Genomic DNA, 19,001 nt, shown 5'->3' on the forward strand with positions numbered 1-19,001 from the left:
CTCTCTGGTAGCCCAATTCTAAACCTGTAAGGAACTGAAGGAAGCAATTCCTCAAACATTCATTGTCACAGAAAACCTCAAAGACAAGCTGTGGCCTTTTTGATTAAGGAATGTCACCCAAGGAAGCAGGAGGAGTGTATCAAAGGATTAACCTTCCCCACTCCCTTGCAGTTGTATTGACAGACTCCTTAGATAAGCCTCAAAGGGGGGAAATGTGGACTGAGTGAAACCAAATGTTTCTCATCAAATGCAAGGACCACTAATCATTGGCTTCATTGTGTAAACCCGAAGAGGTGACAAGAACTGGTAAGATGTGAGCATTTCTGCCCCAGAATGTGGATGATTGCTCAAGAAGCATGAAGTCAGCAAAAATCTGTGGTAATAGAAGAAAAACCAAAGGTAAACAGGGTGAATATGACCACTGACTCAATTGGACAAGGGGTAGTGCACCCAATTACCCATCAATGCATATGCAGAATCCATGCTCCACCTTTTTCGTCATCTCTCATGGAAATGAGTTTGTGTAGTACCTGCCCCTCCTCGTCTAGTATACTAATTAGGTGATAAGATTAATTTAAAAGGCAGCAGAAAATTTTGCTCTGTATGCACCCACTGATTGAGATTACTAGACCTGAGACAGTGCTGGATCTAGGGGTGGTGATCTGGATTTTCTCTCCTCTCTTTTTCTTTCCTTTTCATTTTTTTCTTTCCTATAGATTTATAAAAGACCACATTACTTATTCCAAGTTTAAATTATTTTCTACTGCAAGTAAAACATTTTAACCAGTCATTTGGTGTCTTTTCACCTTAATTTAACCTGAGGAGATTAGATTGTGACTCTCTGGGCTTCCTATCCAGGTCATGACAAAACAAAAACTCAGTTTCTCCAATAGGTTTTAGGTAAGTACTGCAATATTTCCTAGATAAATTGATTTATTTTCATTTGTGAAAGACTTAATTTAACGATACCAGTATGTTTAGCATACTCCTTTTGAAAGGAATTTTACAGCACAAAATCTGGAAGAAAGAGTAAGTATTTTATTTTGTTTGATTTTCTAGTTAAATGTGTGGCTTCTCAATTAAAAACAGATTTTGATTTTTAAAAATTTCTCTAATGTAATTTAAAAGGCCTTTAAACTGAAAAGAGAGGGCTTGTGGCAGGTTCCATGAAATACTCATTTCACAAAACTGCTGTTTTTCATCATTTTGGTTAATTTTTTCTGGGGCAGACCTTACTCTATATAATTTCTGTTATTTGGTTTAGAATTTGAACTGCTGAAAAAAACCAAAAAATCAGTTACTTCTGCTAAGGTAAGTTCTCAAGTACTTACCTATGTCTCATGCTTAAATGGGAAAGAAGCATGCTAAAATCTATTCTGTTTTTCACCACAATGCACACAGGAATGTAAGCAAGTACAAACTGTCTTCTAATGACTGCACAGTCTCCTATAAGTGACTGTATGTAAAAGAGACTCAGTGAAGGTGGGGTAGTGGCAACAGACAACCAAATTATTCAAAAACTTTGCTAATGATGTCCTCACTGTCTTATTATCCATTAAGGAAAATGTATTAACTGCAATATTTACACTTAGAGAGGAAAAGAAATACCTGAAAATTTTGGAGGACACGTGCATTCATAAGAATCTCCAGAAAGTTCTGTTTTCTCAGTGCAGGAGGCATTGTTCTGGCAAGGTTTAGTGGAGCACATATCAAACTTCTGGCAGAATCTTCCAGAATACTGTGAAAAACAGTGGCAACTGTATGCTTTTTCCCAAATATGGCTTAGACATTTTCCATGCCCAGAGCATAATGGTGCATTTGGAGACTGTTGGCAAAACTGCTGCTTCACGGTTATGTTCAGACGAAGGCCCATGTCGCACAGTAGCGGGCCTCTCTTATGGAGCTCTGCAAAGTAGTGAGTTCCAACACCAAGCCAGTTAGGGTCAACCTGGTGCAGTCCTCTTATCTGGCAAACAAAAATCATCTGTTCTTGAAGAAAACCAGCTTTAGGGCAGTTAATAAACTCTTCCTTGGAGACATTTACCAAATTCATTCCATAGGACTGGAATGATGGCTCAGAGGAGATGAAGAGACTATCACCTAACTGAAGCTGTAGTGGACATATCTGAGGGATACTGAGATTTCGTTCTTCTGAGATTTCCCCACTAATACTCTTATTCATATTCCAGCATTCGGTGTAAAAGTCTGAGCAGATATTTTCCCTTGGTGTCCATTTTATTACATTATGGTTTGGTTCCACTCGCCATTCGGCAGTCATCTGCCTCTCACATATTACCTGCCCATTTACAATGCATAGCTGAAGAAAGCACGCTAATATGTGAACTGCTGATTTTGTAGTCATTGTTTCACCTGACAAATGAGAGTTGTCTTTCACAGCTGCTTCATTACTGAGTTTAGCTTCAGAACACTTGTTCCTTAAGGTTAGTCTGTGTTTTCCATGGCAGCCTAGGACTTCAAACAGAGAAAACTATTTATTTTCACACCAAATATAGTTGAATATCAAATCTTCATTACAAAAATAGAAAATATACAACAAAGCAAGGTCTACATCTAATTACACAGATATGAAACTGGAACAAGTCCAATTAACTGATCAGATTTACACCACTGTAACTAAAGTCAGATTTTTCCTATTTCTACTCCTGCTAAAGATTTGATTTTCATTTAGTACATTTAATTGTACTTGCATATGGAAGAGAAAGAGCTTAAAGGCATGCTTTCCATATTCCCTTCCTCTGTTGACAAAAAAATTATAACAAAGTTATCTGTAGCAAAACTAAGTAAACCAGAACATCTAAGCTCTAGTCATAAGCTTTAACCATAGATGTTTTCCTGATGATTTATCAACTATACTTAGTTTTCAAAGTATATAATTGAAAACCAAGGGTCCTTGAAGATATGCTTGAGGTTTTTGATGTATCACAGTCAAAGCTAGCAGACTACAGAGTCCACTAGAACTATTTGTGGAAGACTCGATCTGGAGAATATTAAATGATTCATTGAACAGTTGAAAACTAGGAAAATATCGAAGGGTGGTATTCAGTCTCTCCTCTTTTCACCTCTATGGGGATGAAAGCATCTAAATATTTAGCTAAGTTCTATCAATAAATTGCTGTGCATGTGAACCTGTCACAATGACTTCTGCGCAGCAGTGAGTAGCACTGTTTAAGCCTTTGAAGGTACCAGAAAGGTGTGAACTATGACTGACTAGTAGTAATAATAGCAGATCTGAGGCTTAGAGTATTAAACTCAGAAGGGGTAGGAACTAGATTTTGATCGTCCTCTCAGAACAGTTCTTGTTTTAATTTAATTACTGAATCCAAATTCTGCCTTCTAACACTTGAAGTACGCTAACCACCTAGCTCCACAGCCAAGCAAGTACTCTAATTTCTAATTCCTCTCTCCGTGTCTATATTTCCACACCTGGGAGATAATTCCCCATAAAGAAAGGATATGGATCTACAAGAAAACCACTAGCTTTGTTGCAGAATACTCATAGTCTTTCTATTTTGAGACCATTCCATTATCTTCAGAATACCATTAGATAATACCATTAGATAATGTGCTATCAAATATGTAGTTTGGATCATTTCACATTTTTTCTTTTAAAGTAGCAGTGTTTAACTATTATATGCATTATAGCTGCTATTATATCTGTCACTATTATCAGGTCTAAAAATCAATGCTATATATTACTGTATATTTAGAAATCCTATATTCAGTAGCACATCTTTACATACCTGTTTCATGAGGAGATTTTCTCAGGGGTTACTAAAATATATGTATATAAAAGGCTATTTTACTCTTTAAACACACAAAAAAGAACACTATTGCATGTCTAATGTAGAATATTTTTTTCCTGCTTATATTTTGCTCTTCATTCATGTAGTTATGTATGTTCTGATACATACAGGCTTCATTTTTACTGGTAAAATGTGCTTCCTCACAATTTATATGGGATAAAACTTCTGAACTACTTCAAAATAAGTAATCAGTAGTATTTTAACAGTTGACACTGTCTTCACAAAAATCATTATTAGTCTTCATGCAACTGAAAGATTATTACAGCAGTACTAGAATTAATAATGTCAAGTAAACAAATACATCCTGTAGAAGCAGTGGGGAAAAAAAAAAAACAAAACAAAAAAACCAAAAAAAACCCCCAAAAAAACAAAAAACAAAAAACACACCAAGGGAAGATGGAAAGAAATATCTAGAGAGAACAAAGATTGGGTTTTTAGCAATAAAATTGAGGAGGAAAAGTTTTAGATAGTGTAAAATATGAAAACTAAAGAACTATGCATGAAATAGAGTTACAATATTGAAATACATGACTTAGAAAATCAGCCAAGAATTTAAATATGATGCCATGTCATGAGACAAAATTATGTTGAGATTCAATCTGAAAGTGATTATAACTGTTATATTTAAGTTCTGGTTTAGGCAAGGAGAGAATCTTCCCATCTATAATCCCGGATGCTTCCATGTAGTTGATGAAGACTAAAGTCCAAGACTGGGACTTGTATGGACACACAGTAAGATACTTAAAGAAAATAAACTCTGAAAGCCACATAAGGCTGCATGAAAAACAGCACAATGCTTTATTTTTTACTAAGGGAGAACTAAAGCAGAAAGGTTTATGCAGAAACCTAGGGAAGTCATTTAAAAGCAAAAATGAATCCCAAGTTGTTTGCATTCCAGTCCAGTATCTTAAAGATTATTTTTTTCTTTTTATTAATAAAAGTTATTATATACTAATGACAAAAATAAAATATCTTTTAATCAAGACTGGAGAAATACCCACAGAAGATATCTGACTCTAAAAACCTCTCAGGAAAAAAGAATCTATCAAAGAAGACCAGAATAAACCAGAAAACATTTAGGGACATCATGTCACCATGTTGGGGCCAGGAATGAACCTCCTCTTGCCCCCTCCCCACATGACACACTCACACTTTGCGGACTGTGTGCCTGTGCTTGAGGTAGCTCTTGTAGACCTTGGATCAAACTGCTGTAAAAAGAGCTGAGAGGGAGCTGGTGGAGGGGCTTGCTGGGGGTCCCCCACCTCACTCAGAAGCTGCAATTAAGCTCAGGCTCTTGCCCTTGGTCCTAACCTGGGCTATGCTGCAAGTGGGCTGGTACCTGACCTTACACCTGTGATATCTGGCCTTGACCCTGGCCCAAATATTTGACTTACTTATATTTGGCTTGATCACAGGACCTGTCTCCTCACTGCGGACTTGCCTGGAAACCACTGGACTGTTGACTGGCACTGTGTGCCATCCCCAGATCCACGCTGTGCTTCTGACATGGGTGTTGTGGGACAGTGCCCCTTGTCACTAAGGTCACTGTCATTCCTCCTTCCCAGAACCTCTCCTTTGCAGGACAACCCACACTTGCTGCTCCTTGAGGCTGTGATATTATGCTTGCTTTATTTCTGATGCATATTTCAAAGCATAAGATTTCAGCATTACTTAATATGTAAACATAATATAGGAAATGTCACAAATTATAGTGCCTGAACAATTTGACGTCCACCCTCTGTGTGTTTTACAATACACACTGTCTGATGACATGCCGAGTTTTCTTTTGTATCCTTATGACTTTAATCACAAAATTAATAATTCTTAGGAAATGATGCATTATTTATGCCAATTTTCATTCTTTGTGAATGATCCTTTCCTTACTATTATACATCATTCAAAACATCCAGTGTTTGCTGAATTATTCATTTGTTAATGTTTTTCTGAAATATTGAACATGCTAGAAAGTGAATTTACTTGCACCTCAAAAATACAGAATCCTTATTTCTACCCTATAATTATACCATATCTATAGACAGAAGGAGTGGTGATGCAGCCAGCGCTGAAGTTAGGTGGTGTCCTGGTTCAGCTAGGATCGGGTTAAGTTTCCCCAGCAGAGGGGGGGAAGGGATCTCCAGCCGGGTTATTCATACCTGTTTATTGTTATTATAATTGCTATTGTTGTTGTTCAGATTGTTTATCACACCGATGTATTAAATTTCTTCTTATTTTAAGCTGGGCTTTGTGCCCTGCTTGTGTCTGAGGGTGGGGGAGGGACAACAGCAATGTGGTCTCTGGTCCCAGCAGGGCTTAAAACTATCACAGGAGGCTAGTCTTTTACTCACCAATCCATACAATATCATTATAGACTTGACAGTATTGAGTCAGTGAATTTTATTTTACTCTAATTTATTGCTAGCTGTCATGGTTTAACTCTGGCTGACAACCAAACCCCACACAGGTGCTCGCTCACCCCCCATCCAGTGGGATAAGGGAGGGAATCAGAAGGGTAAAAGTGTGAAAACTCGTGGGTCGACATAAAGACAATTGAATGGGTAAAGCAAAAGCTAGGCACACATGTAAAGCAAAAGAAGGAATTAATTCACCACTTCCCATCATCACGAAGGTGTTCAGCCATCTCCAGGACAGTGTGAAAGGTCCTGTACAAGGGTCAAGACAATCTCAAGCACAAATACAGCCTGGGTAAGGAGTGGAGTGAGAACAGCCCTGCAGAGAAGGACTTGGAGATATAAATGAATATAAAATTGAATATGAGCCATCAATGTGTGCTCATGGCTCAGAAAGCAAATGATATCCCGGGATGTGTCAAGTGAAGTGTGGCCAGCAGGTCGAGGGAGGTGATTCTTCCCCTCTACTCTGCTCTTGTGAGACCTCACCCAGAGTACTGGGTTCAGGTCTGGGGAAGGACATGGACCTGTTGGAGTGAGTCCAGAGGTGGGCCACAAAGATGACCAGAAAGTTGGAGAACGTCTCCCATATAGATAGACTGAGAGAGTTGGGATTGTTCAGCATAGAGAAGGCTCTGGGGATACCTTATAGTGGCCTTCAAGTAACTAAAGGGGGCCTATGGGAAAGATGAGGAGGGACTCTTTATCATGTAGAGTAGTAATAGAATGAGGTGTTACAGTTTTCAATTGAAAAAAGGTAGATTTAGGTTAAATATAAGGAAGAAATTCTTTGCTGTGAGAGTGATAAGACACTGCAACAGGTAGCCCATAGAAGCTGTGGATCCTCCCTACCTAGAATTGTTCAAGGCCAGCTTGGACTGGGCTTTGAGAAACCTGATCTAGTGGAAGGTGTCCTTGCCTATGCAGGAGGATTTGAACTATATGATCTTTAAGGTCCCATCCAACCCAAACCATTCTATGATTCTATGAACTCATTTCTATGTATAACTTCTTAAAACTACCTTGGTATGAAACATTGGGAAAGAGTCAGTATAACTCCTGTAAAGCAACATCAGGATTCAAGAGACTTATTGGAGTTTTCTGAGGATTATTCATAAACAGAATATTACAAAAATCACTCAAAAAATTTTGGGATTGTGTCTTTGTCTGTTAAAGTATATTTACTGTGGGATAAGAAGAAAGTAATGTATTCTAGTCTCTGTCAATATGCTTCATACAGCATGTTTTCCTACATTCTCTGAAGAATTTATATCATCCCAGGATCTACACACTGTTATACTACTGATACAGTGGCACAGTGAATCGCATTCACATTTAGTGAAAACTGTGGTCACAGTACAAACTAGAGAAGACAAGGACATATTCAGAAGTTTATATCTTAGCCAAATGTGAAGATAATTTCACAAGCTACTGAGAATGGCATTCCCTCCAGTTCCACTGACTTCACTCTGCTGAATTTCATAGGTTTGCTGCAATCGCTGATGATGCTTATGGTGCCTGGGGGAAAAAAAAAAAAAAAGCATTGCTAGAAATATTAACAATGGAAAATGCTAAGGAGCATACTGTGTTTTTTGTGATAAAATTCCTTTCTAATATTCCTTAATTTAAATATTAATTTACAGAAGTCATATTTAGTTAATTGCACTACAGCTGTATTAAAGGAGAGAAGGTGGAAATATTTTAAAATGTGTTTTGTCCTTCAGCACAGCTGTACTTGACAACACAAGGTCTACAACAGTGGGCAAGAGACTTCAAGCCCTTTAATAGTTATAGTGCTATCACAGAACAAGGTCCTGAAAGTGACCATCAGTGATGATGATAAAGAGCATTAACACTCACTGAAACATGTATGGAGTGCTTACTACAGTTACACTCCTTCAAACAGCTTCCCTGGTTAGTGGTGTATGAAGAATGAAATGAAAACAGATTGAGTTAAAACAGGATATACATTTCTCTTGCCCATCATCATATTACCTGTGCTTTTGTTATTTAAACTTTGAAAATATTTAGTCATGCCAGTAAAGGAAGTGCAAGCTTTTTAAAAATGGAAACAGGATTTTCAAGGAGAATGAATGAAAAGTATGATGGGCAACATAAAGCTGTAAGAGGATCCTAAATACAAAAGAAAAGCTTAGATTTATTTACTTACTGTATACAGAATAATACGTACATTGGGAACCAAAGCCATCAGTATCTGTGTTCTGACACTGACCACTGTGTTTACTCCTCTTATTTGCCTTGAGGTTTCTGTTTCTCTGCAGTTCCAGACAGTATCACTTCTGTTGATGATTTTATTGTTCAATGCAGAAACAATTTGTTTTATTAAACAATACTTAGGAAGTCACCTAGATTAGCCTTCTGTGTTTCTTTTTACTTCTTTAATCTCGAATACTCAATTGTTCTAAACATTATTTGTTGTACTTAATACACTGTGATTCATGAATGAGATGTTACTGCTGTACAATATCAAAGACATGGATTTTAGAAAGTGTTTTTTATTTTTCATTACTGTTTCTAAATGTCAAAAAATATAAATATTAGAATTTCATCAGAGAGGTGAGAAGGTCAGCCAGTAGGTCTTCATTCCTTTTCCCTCAGTTGAAGAATATGCTTACCCAAAATAAATAAATACTATATGCTAATTTTACTTTTTAGAAGATTTAATTGAATTTTCTTAGGGAAACAGGACTCTTTTTCTGTAAAAGGCTGAACAATTAAGCAGTTTGAGATAAAAGTACTGCTGATGTAATTAAATTACCTATGGTGACATCAGACCATTTTATAATATGATAAATCACAAAATATATGAAGTACCTAAAACTCAGCTGATTGGAATATTTACACTAGTTTTATTGGATTTGAATTGAGACTTCTGTAAATGATAGTTAAAACCATTAAAAAAACAAATAGTTAATAGGAATATGATCCACAAATAGGATTGTGCAGCAATGAACTTAAATGTTAGCATTTCTCAGTTGAAAAGATACTAGATCATTAAAAATTCTGATGTAAAACTATTAATATATGTCCACTTATGCTTCTTTTTACACTAAAACTGACTCAGTGTTTTATATATTGCAATGAACACACTTTTGAAGTTAAACAAATGTATTATTACCAATAAGAATTTTTAATGTCTTTCCTTCTTCAACTGTAGTTAAAATCTGAGTGAAAAATCTAGATGCAGTTGGATAGTGGATTATAATTTCTCTTTTAAAAGCCTAAAACTTTCAGTAATATTTTCCCAATATAGATTAGTAGTTATCCAAATTGCTAGATGTAGAAAAGATCAATTTCAGATAGCATAGATTTTCTTACAAATAAAAAATAATTACAGATTTCACAATTTTGTCTTTTGATCTTGTTTCTAGTACTTTTCAACACTTTTTCTTTTCTACTAGAAAAAAGGTGGCATATTTCTAAATTTAGAAAGTAATCACTAAGACAACTCATACTAAATTAAGATCAACTGTACATTAACTACCACATAGGTGTATTCTTAAGAATCTCATTCTTCTATCTTTTACATCTTTGTATTCAAAATCTGGAATAATATTTAGGACATAAGTCTTCAGTGCAGAGCAAGTTGATCTTTACTGCACTTGACGCCCCAATCTATAAATCAGTTTTAAATCATTTATGACCTTGTTTCCATTTCTTTGAGGTTTTTTGAATTCCTATAGCAGGTATTTTATAGGTACATTTAGAGTAACCTTTACATTAAGATCAGACATATACTTCTGAGACCAACTCCAAATCATCACCTCTTAGCATACTTTAGCTCACATAATGTAGCAATCTCAGAACAAGTGAACCTTCATATGAAACAAACCTGAAATAAACACTTCAAGAATGTATTCAGTGCACTCCAGGGATTAATGGATATTTGGTTCATTTGTGTAGGGCTAGTCTGCAGTAGAACCCCTGAAAGAAGGATAGAATGGATATCAGGTAGCAATATCAGGTAGCTTCACTGCTTCACTTTAAAAATCTCCTATCGCTCCACACTGCTCAAAAACATAGACATATCTGTGAACTAAAATAGAACTAATTTCCTAAGCTATTCAAGGAGTTAAACTCTGTTATATTCAACAGAATTGCTCCCTAATTAGAGCAAAGGAATTAAGCCCAATCTGCCTGAAAACTAGCATAAATCTTGAAAAGAAAATTCATTTTTGTCAACGCCAGCTAATTTAGGTCCAGTGAATTGGCCTCAATACTCTGTTAGAGAAAGTATTAGCCTGATTTGTTCATTATTAAGGAACTATATTCATCAAGGACTGCTTGACTATTGCAGTCTATTGTATCTGTAGTTGAGGACAGAAAGAAAGAACACGATTATTTGAGACTCCTAGATGTCCTACTTAACTGAAGAATGAATCAGCATAGGAGCAAGCCAGATGCTAAAGGAAGGCTCAGCTCTCTTTTGAATTTGTATCAAAGTATTAAGGTAGGATCATAGGAATATGACTTCAATTTTGTCTTTTGTTTGCAATTTTTTTTTTCTTTTTTTTTTTTTTTTTAAGTGCTAGAATGTATTTTTTTTTTCATTATAAAATAGATCCTTATCCTACTAAATGGTTAAAAAAAGAGAAAAATTGGAGTTATTAACCATACCTAAGAACCAAAAAGTATAATTTAAGAGCTAGATCAGTATTAAAATATAGTAATATGGTAGGAAGCAAAAAAGGTAAGATACAGTAGCTATGTCTGTAGTAATAATCAAGTATCAGTTTATCAGTTCTGGAAGTGGGAAAAAGACATTGATCTACACTGTTAAATTGTTAGGTTGGTTCTTGGCATGACTGTGACCATTACCAACTCATACTTTGTCAGTTCTCAAGCACAATTTGTGACATGTCAGGTCAAGGATCATTCCCAACAGGCAGTGAGAGTGCAGACACATGTTCTAGAAGCTAAAAAAAAAAAGTTATAGTTTGGATCAGTGAGACAATCCCATTACGTCTCAAGACTAGACAACAGGCTCTGGAAATATTCAGTTACCAGAAAAATGTCTCCAGGCCTTTAATGTAGGATATGATTATACTATTTCAGGGAGCTGGGAAGCACAATACAAAAGGCAATGTCTGTGTCTATCTGAAAAAATAATTGCTGAGAATATATGACCTAGAGTACATGTCAGAATATATGACTGTGGTTTTACTAGTATTCTGAAAAATATTACACACAAAACCAAAATAATTGGACCTGTGAATAATGACAATAAATTGTATGACTCACAGTATTTAAATTCTGAATGATAATTATAATTTCAGTAGTATTGTGTTTTATTTAATCCCAGTCATTATGAATTTAGATTCAGCAACTACATTTTTCTTGTAAATACTCCATAGCTGCCAAACATGCACTAACAGCACATGCAATATGTAATCACAGATAAATATTTATGTTAACACAGTGATGAAATCTCCCTCTTAACACAATGTGGAAAGAGAATTGTAGAATCATAGAATCATTTAGGTTGGAAATGACCTTTAAGATCATCAAGTCCAACCGTAAACCTAACACTTCCAAGTCCACCACTAAACCATGTCCTTAAGTACCCTTTCTACACATCTTTCAAATATCTCCAGAGATGGTGATTCAACCACTTCCCTGGGAGGGAAGTGCATACATACAGGGAATGTATGCTCATTATAAGTAACAATGTTTATAATGTATACTTCTAATAGGTCTTTTCTGAAAATTCCTAGTAGAGGTGATAGAAGCTTCTAATGATAGAATGAACAAAGTCATTCCACTTCAAATGTTAAGATTTAATTTATTTGATACCAATGTACAGTGGTATATCAAGGCAACAAAAGAAACTGAATAACTGGTTTATCTTTGCTAGGATTTTCCAAAATAGTACTTTACAAGGACAACAAGACTTAAACCACATTCCTACTGCTCCTCCAACTACATTCTCATCTAGACTGACTTGAAGGGTTTGTTTCTAATGGTGGGGAAATCTAGCTTTTTATCCAAATTGTTAGCTGTACTATTGAAAGCATTAAAAAAAGAAAAAAAAAAGGTAATTAATGATGCCTATGATAGTTATGTACAATTTTCAGTGGTTTTAGTTGCCTCCATCATAATTCTCCTATGAATTCACAGAATAAAATATATGGGGTATCTATATTTCAGGGGTAAAAATGAAAAATCCGGACACTCAGCATTCTCACTGTATTTACTTTGAAAATCCCAAACAGGCAGATGATTAAATCCTTCTAGGCATTTAGAAGTCACTATTAACTCTCTGAATATCAGCCAAGCCTTTACAAGTCACTGTCAATAAACTGAATTCTATCTATATGAGTTAAGCTGCAGCAGGTGCACAGGGAAAGTCTTTTTCACATATGGCACAGAAAAATAAGGTGATTTTCAAAGCCAGACCATCCACTAGTCAAGATGAGATGAATAGGATTTTTATCTAAATTTTGAAGAAGGTATCATATGGATTGCATAAGAGAGTTTCAGTCTTGATGTCAAAATGATATGAAGAGCTAACAAATATAATGTTAGAAATGAACTTGAAGTTATCAAAAAATCTCAGCTGAAATGGACACTCAGGGAGTAATCAAGACTCTACAAATGATCCTCAAAAGCAGATTTTAGCTGATGGTGGGAAAAAAAAAAAACAACCTGTGGACAAAAAAACCCAAAAGTAGTGTATCAACACTATTCTCCAGATTCTCATCACAAATAATGATCATGATGAGCTATCTTTTGCTGACATCTCTTAGTGTTCCTGGAACAGCAGTCAAACTCTCCACTTGTGAGAAAGCAGGTATCTTGCCACGGTTCCAGTTGCAGAAACACACTATAGGACAGAAATTTTTATAAAACTATGATGAGATAGTGCTTGAATTTATTTGCCTGAAAAGATCTGGTTTGGATTTCATACTGCTTTTATTCAAGTGGTGATTTTATTCAACTATACTTGAGTTACTAGTCAAAGCAGAAATGTTTCCTGTCTCAGAGGAAAAAGGTTACTGATGCATCAAAATTAATTTATTTTTTTTTTTTTTTTTTTTTTTTTTTTTCCCCCTTAAAACAACATTGCTCCAGTGGTAGATTTTTGATGGTTAAAATGCATATATTTTACTCAGACTCTCATCATAATCTCAGAAAATTAATTTCTCACACAAGTCTGAGAGATTCCTTGCTGTTCTTCTGGTGATTCATGAAAAAGGTGCAAGTAGCCTTCAGCTCTGAGGGAAGAATGCAAGCTGGAATTGTCAGAGCAAAGCAGAAACGGGTGCTTCAGTGTTTCCTGCTGAGAGCACTTCAATTTTTCCCAGTAGGTTTTGGTAAAACTCAGCAGAGCTCAGGGAAAAAAAAAAACCAAACAAAAAACAAAACAAAACAAAAAAACAACAAAACAAAACAATAACAACAACAACAACAAACACAACAAAAACCAAAACCAAAACACCAAAGCAAAACTAATACCCATTGTGCAATTGAATGGCATACACTTTCCTGTGGTCCAGTGTACTGGGTCTGGCTGAGCTGGAATTGGTTTTCCCCTCTAGCAGCCCTCATGGTGCTGTGTTTTATGTCGGGAGCTGTCAGGGTGTTGGTAGCACCCTGGTGTTGTGGCTACTGCTGAGCAGGGCTTACACAGCACCAAGGCTCTTTCTGATATTTCCCCCCGTGGGACGGGGTGGGCAAGATCTTGGGAGGGGACACGGCCAGGACAGCTGACCCAAACCGACCAAAGGGATATTCCAGACCATGTGACGTCTGCTCAGGATAAAGCTGGGAGAAAGGAGGAAGGGGGTGGGGTCACCCTTGGTCCTCCGAGACAACCACTACGGGTATGGGAGCCCTGTGTCCTGAGAAGGGCCGACATCGCCTGTCCATGGGAAGTAAAGAATAAATGTTTGCTTTTGCTTCCGTGCGCGGACTTTTGCTTCGCTTTGCTTATATTAATATTGCTTTTGTTTCACCCACAAGGGTTAGTTTATCTTCTTTCCCCTCTTTACCCTATTGAGAAAACAAGGGGAAAGAGGGTGGGGTGGGGAAGTGATAGAGCGACTTGGTGGATACCTGGCATTTAGCCAGAGTCAAACCATCACATCCAGTAATTTTTCAGAGGTCTTTTGGATAGAAATAAACTACACTGTTCTAAGATAGTAAAAAACCCTTCTGTAGTTCTTGTAGTCTCTGAATCCTCCTCCCTGTTCTTTCCAAGATCCTTCTGGCTCTGTTCATGCTTGACAATCCCTGCTTACCATGGTTCTAGCTCACCACATGCATTGCAAGAGCTTCTTCAAAAGCTCCTACTGAGCTGCAATCAGACAAAACATGATCTTTCACTTTTTCCATAGATGCATCCATATGCATCAGTTAGGACAAGGAACATATATAACTTTCTTCTTTGCTGCCCAGCCACATTAATTTTAATCTATTATGTAAAATACAGCAAAATACAAAGAAACAAACAAGATTGATCCCATCTATCACAAGTAGAGGGAGACAGATATGTGTTAGAGGGAAACGTATAGAATTAATTGGTCAAGCTGAGAACTATATCAGAAGTTCTAAAAGCAAACCAGAGGATATATGGTCCACTTCTTGATAAAAATGTAAAAATAAATGTTTAATCTGAATTGAAACACAAGAACTTGATAATTTAAGAACTGAGGAAATAGTTTCTGGGTTTCCAAGTTTTATTATTCTTATTTTGGTAGTAGATATGTTATGCAACATTTGCAATGCAGACACTGGAAAGTTTTGCCTAAATTCTATAATTTTTTAACCTGGGTAACAAATAGCATCAGTCACAGTGGTATTGTTAACATTAAAATGTCTTAAATATTAAGAAGACTTAAAGGCAATGTTTACCATATAGTAAATTTGGAATATTGTATTAACTATTTTGTAAATATTATCTGAAAGCAAAATCAACTTATCGTTGGCAAAATGGCTTCTGAAGCTTTTCAGAAAGTTGTATCAAAATTCTAGAAGCTATAAAAATTTTTTAATTCACAACAATTTATTTTTCTGAAGGAACATAAATATGTTGATAAATATGCAACCATTTAATTTTAGAAAATCATATTTAGCTGTTCATGTAATTATTTTTTTTTTCCCACAAATAATAAATGAAAAATTAATTACTTTCATATATATTAACTAACTTATCAGGGAATTCACCTCACATAATTCGGATTTACAGTCTAATTATGTTTTATTCTCAATTTTAAGTCTTGCAACTTTTCTAGCATTCTGTCAGCTTGTTTTTGTTCATAAGCATTATTATTCAAAAAGCAGGATCTGTTTAAAACACTTTATCTGCTGACTTCCATAACACATTGCAATACATGAGCTATACTTGGAGATTTCAGTATCCATTTGAGACATTTGAAATTACTTTTATATGGTGTATGATTTAATTCATGATCGTGCACTTTGCAATAATATTACTCTACTTTTCCATCTGTGAAATTCAATTGTCATTGGCACAAATTGTTTTCACTTCTTAGGGTCCTTTATCAGAATTAAGCATCACTGGCTGTTAAAATCTGCAAATCTGAACAATGTTTCTGATCTGTTCTCTAGAAAAAGCACTAATTTCACAAGTTATTTTGTGTAAAACAAAGCTGTATTTCTGCATTATATAAATAATGCAGATACATTTCTAAAATCTATAAAAGGTGACATTTCAGTATTCCCATTCTAGATGTTGCTTATTATTCTTATTAATCATTCTTTGCATGGTCTAGTCTCTTGTGTCATGTAGAAATAGAAAAATTCTGAAGTAAACTTAGATTTCTAATTATGACACAATTTATAATAATATTTAGATAATTCTCTTTTGTGGAATGATAGCTGAATTTTTACTGGCTTTTAGGTCATCTGGAAGATTGGAATGTTAGAACAGATAAAATATTTCATTCTAAATGAAGATCTGTCACACCTGGGCTTGCCTCCTGTGGAAAAGACTAGACATAAAAATGATACCTGAGATAGGGAATCAAAGGTCAAAGTTGAAGTATTACAGCCAAGGATGTGATACTAATGCCAATCTAGAGTTGTAGGCTGTTGGCAATAGTTCTACATGTAGAAGTGTCACTTGAATTTAGAGTTTGATATTTGACTTTCACAAAATCACAGAATGGTTGGAAGAAGCCTCTGGAGGTCGTCTTCAAACCTCCTGCTCAGGCTGGATCATCTAGAGCTGGTTGCTCAGGACTGTGTTCAGTCAGATTTTTGTACACAGATGGGGACTTCACAACAGCCCAGGGTAACCTGCCCCCGTGTTTGACCACCCTTACAGTCAAAAAATATTTTCTTGTGTTCAGATGGAGTTTCCACTCAGAACTGGTGAGGCCACAACTGGAGTTCTGTGTTCAGTTCTGAGCTCGCCAGTACAAGAAGTGTATGGACATAGTGGACTGACTAGGATGATTAAGGGACTGGAGCATCTTTCATATGAGGATAAACTGAGAGAGCTGGGGCTGTTTAAGAAAAAATGCTCAAGCGGGAGATCTTATCTCTCTGTATAAGTACCTGATGGGAGAGAATGAAGAAGAGGGAGCCAGCCTCTTTTTAATAGTCCTCATTGACAGGATAAGAGGAATTAGGCACAAACTGAAACACATTAAGTACAGTCTTACTGATATTGTTAATATTATCTGAGCCTCCATTGGGGAAAGTAATTTAATATCGTATGCTTCAAATAAATAAACAGCCAGTATTCCGGGGTGGGTTTTCTGTAGATAAGACTTTTAGTTTCGGATTTACATGTCAAGGTTTTGGTAGCAGGGAGCTACAGGGGTGGCTTCTGTGAGAAGATGCCAGAAGCTTCTCCCATGTCCAAAAGAACCAGTGCCAATAGGCTCCAAGATGGATCTGTCACTGATCAAGGCCAAGCCCATCAGCAGTGGTGGTAGCTCTTCTGCAATAAGATATTTAAGAAGGGGAAAAAACTGCTGTGCAACAGCAGTCGAGAGAGAAAAGTGAGAATATGTGAAAGCACCTCTGCAGACCCCGAGGTGAGTGCCGGAGGAGGGGCAGGAGGTGCTGCAGGCACCGGGGCAGAGGTTCCCCTGCAGGCCGTGGGGCAGCCCATGGTGAGGCAGCTGTGCCCTGCGCCCCTGGGGGGTAATGGGGGGGCAGAGACCCACCTGCAGCCCGGGGAGGACCCCACGCTGGAGCAGGGGGATGCCCCAAGGAGGCTGTGACCCCGTGGGAAGCCCACGCTGGAGCAGGCTGCTGGCAGGACCTGTGGTCCCATGGAGAGAGGAGCCCACGCTGGAGCAGGTGGATGGGCCTGAAGGAGGCTGTGACTTCTTGGAGCAGGCTTCTGGCAGGACTTGTCACCCTGTGGGGAGGAACCCACACTAGAGCAGTCCACTCTTGAAGAACTGCAGCTTGCTCAAAGGACCCATATTGGAAAAGTTTGTGGAGGACTATCTCCCATGGGTGGGTCTCCATGATGGAACAGGGTAAGAGTGTGAGGAAGAAGGAGCAGCAGAAACAATGTGTGATGAACTGACCACAACCCTCATTCCCAACTTCCTGTGCTACTCAGGAGGAGGAGAAAGAGCAAATTGGGAATGAAGTTGAGACCAGGAGGAAGGGAGGGGTGGAGGAAAGGTGGTTTAAGTTTTTTTAAAAATTTCTCATTATCTTGCTCTGACCTTTGACTGGCACTAAATTAAATTAGTTTGCCTGAGTTGAGTCTGGCTTGCCTGTGACAGTAACAGGTGAGTTTGTCTCAACCCATCTCCCTGCGTTTGTCTCAACCCATAAACCTTTTGTCATATTTTCTCTCCCCTGTCCAGCTCAGGAAGGGGAGTGATAGAGTGGCTTTATACCAGGCACCTGGCATAAAGCCATGTTTAATGCCCCACAGTCATCAAGTTCTTTGAAGGAGTTGGGAAGGGAGTGAAGAAAGAGGAGGTTCACTGTATGGCTATGACCTAAACATTTCAGAATTCACACCATCTTTTCACTAAGAATTATTGCTTGACAAAATCTATTTTTATTCCCAGTTGGAACAACATGTAAGAGGAGATTAGTTTGTCATAATGATCCTCATGATCTTTTTAAATTCATTTTATTCATGGGTTTAGAATCATAGAATATCTCAAATTGGAAGGGACTCATAAGGACCATTGAGTCCATGCTCCTCACAGGACTACCTAAAACTAAACCATATGACTAAGTGCATCATCCAGACACTCCTTGAACTCTGACAGGTGTGGTGCCATGAACATTTTCCTGGGGAGCCTGTTCTAGTGACTGACCACCCTGTCAGTGAAGAACCTTTTCCTGATGTCCAATCTGAACTTTCCCTGACATAGCTCCGTTCCATTTCAGTAAGAGTGCTGAACAGAGATGTTAACAGACACTGCTTATATTTAAAGTTTAACTGTTAAAGCAGCAATCTGGTCCCTAGTGTTTCTTTCAGATTCTAAAACTGTCCAACTGTACTTAATAAATCATAAGCTAGTCTTGCTGCTGCTCTAATGATATTCTTGCTAAGATTTGTAGATAAAACTCCTTACAGCTAGGGCTACAACATTTAAAATATTCAAAAGCAGTGGGCACAAACCCTGTGCAGTCTTAGCAGCCATGGTTTCACTCACTGATCTGAAGCTATGACAATTTTTTCTCTGAACAATTGACCCCTTATGACTCCACAGCACCCATTGTGATTACAAGTTTTATTACAGTCAAGATTTGGGCAAGATCTGACAAGGTTTTAACAGAATCTGAAACAGAAGTTGTA

The 19,001-nt window shown here is 37.1% G+C and overlaps 1 protein-coding gene across 2 annotated transcripts in view; it reads right to left on the reverse strand.

Annotated features, from left to right (window-relative positions):
- The window catches only part of EYS (eyes shut homolog), a 1,023,641-nt gene that overhangs the window by 905,878 nt on the left and 98,762 nt on the right, over positions 1-19,001 (reverse strand). Inside the window, exons 2-3 of one of the 2 annotated variants that reach the window (XM_026844748.1) lie at positions 2,371-2,472; positions 1,609-1,738 (exon numbers count right to left, since the gene is read on the reverse strand). In XM_026844748.1, the coding sequence (XP_026700549.1) occupies positions 1,609-1,708 (100 nt within the window). In that variant the 5' untranslated portion in view covers positions 1,709-1,738; positions 2,371-2,472. Of the gene's footprint in view, positions 1-1,608; positions 2,473-19,001 lie in introns of both variants that reach the window. The other variant, XM_026844747.1, reaches the window with a different exon arrangement.

Source organism: Athene cunicularia (genome assembly GCF_003259725.1).
Source record: "Athene cunicularia isolate RWA chromosome 3 unlocalized genomic scaffold, athCun1 chr3_part1, whole genome shotgun sequence".
Lineage (NCBI taxonomy): Eukaryota > Metazoa > Chordata > Aves > Strigiformes > Strigidae > Athene > Athene cunicularia.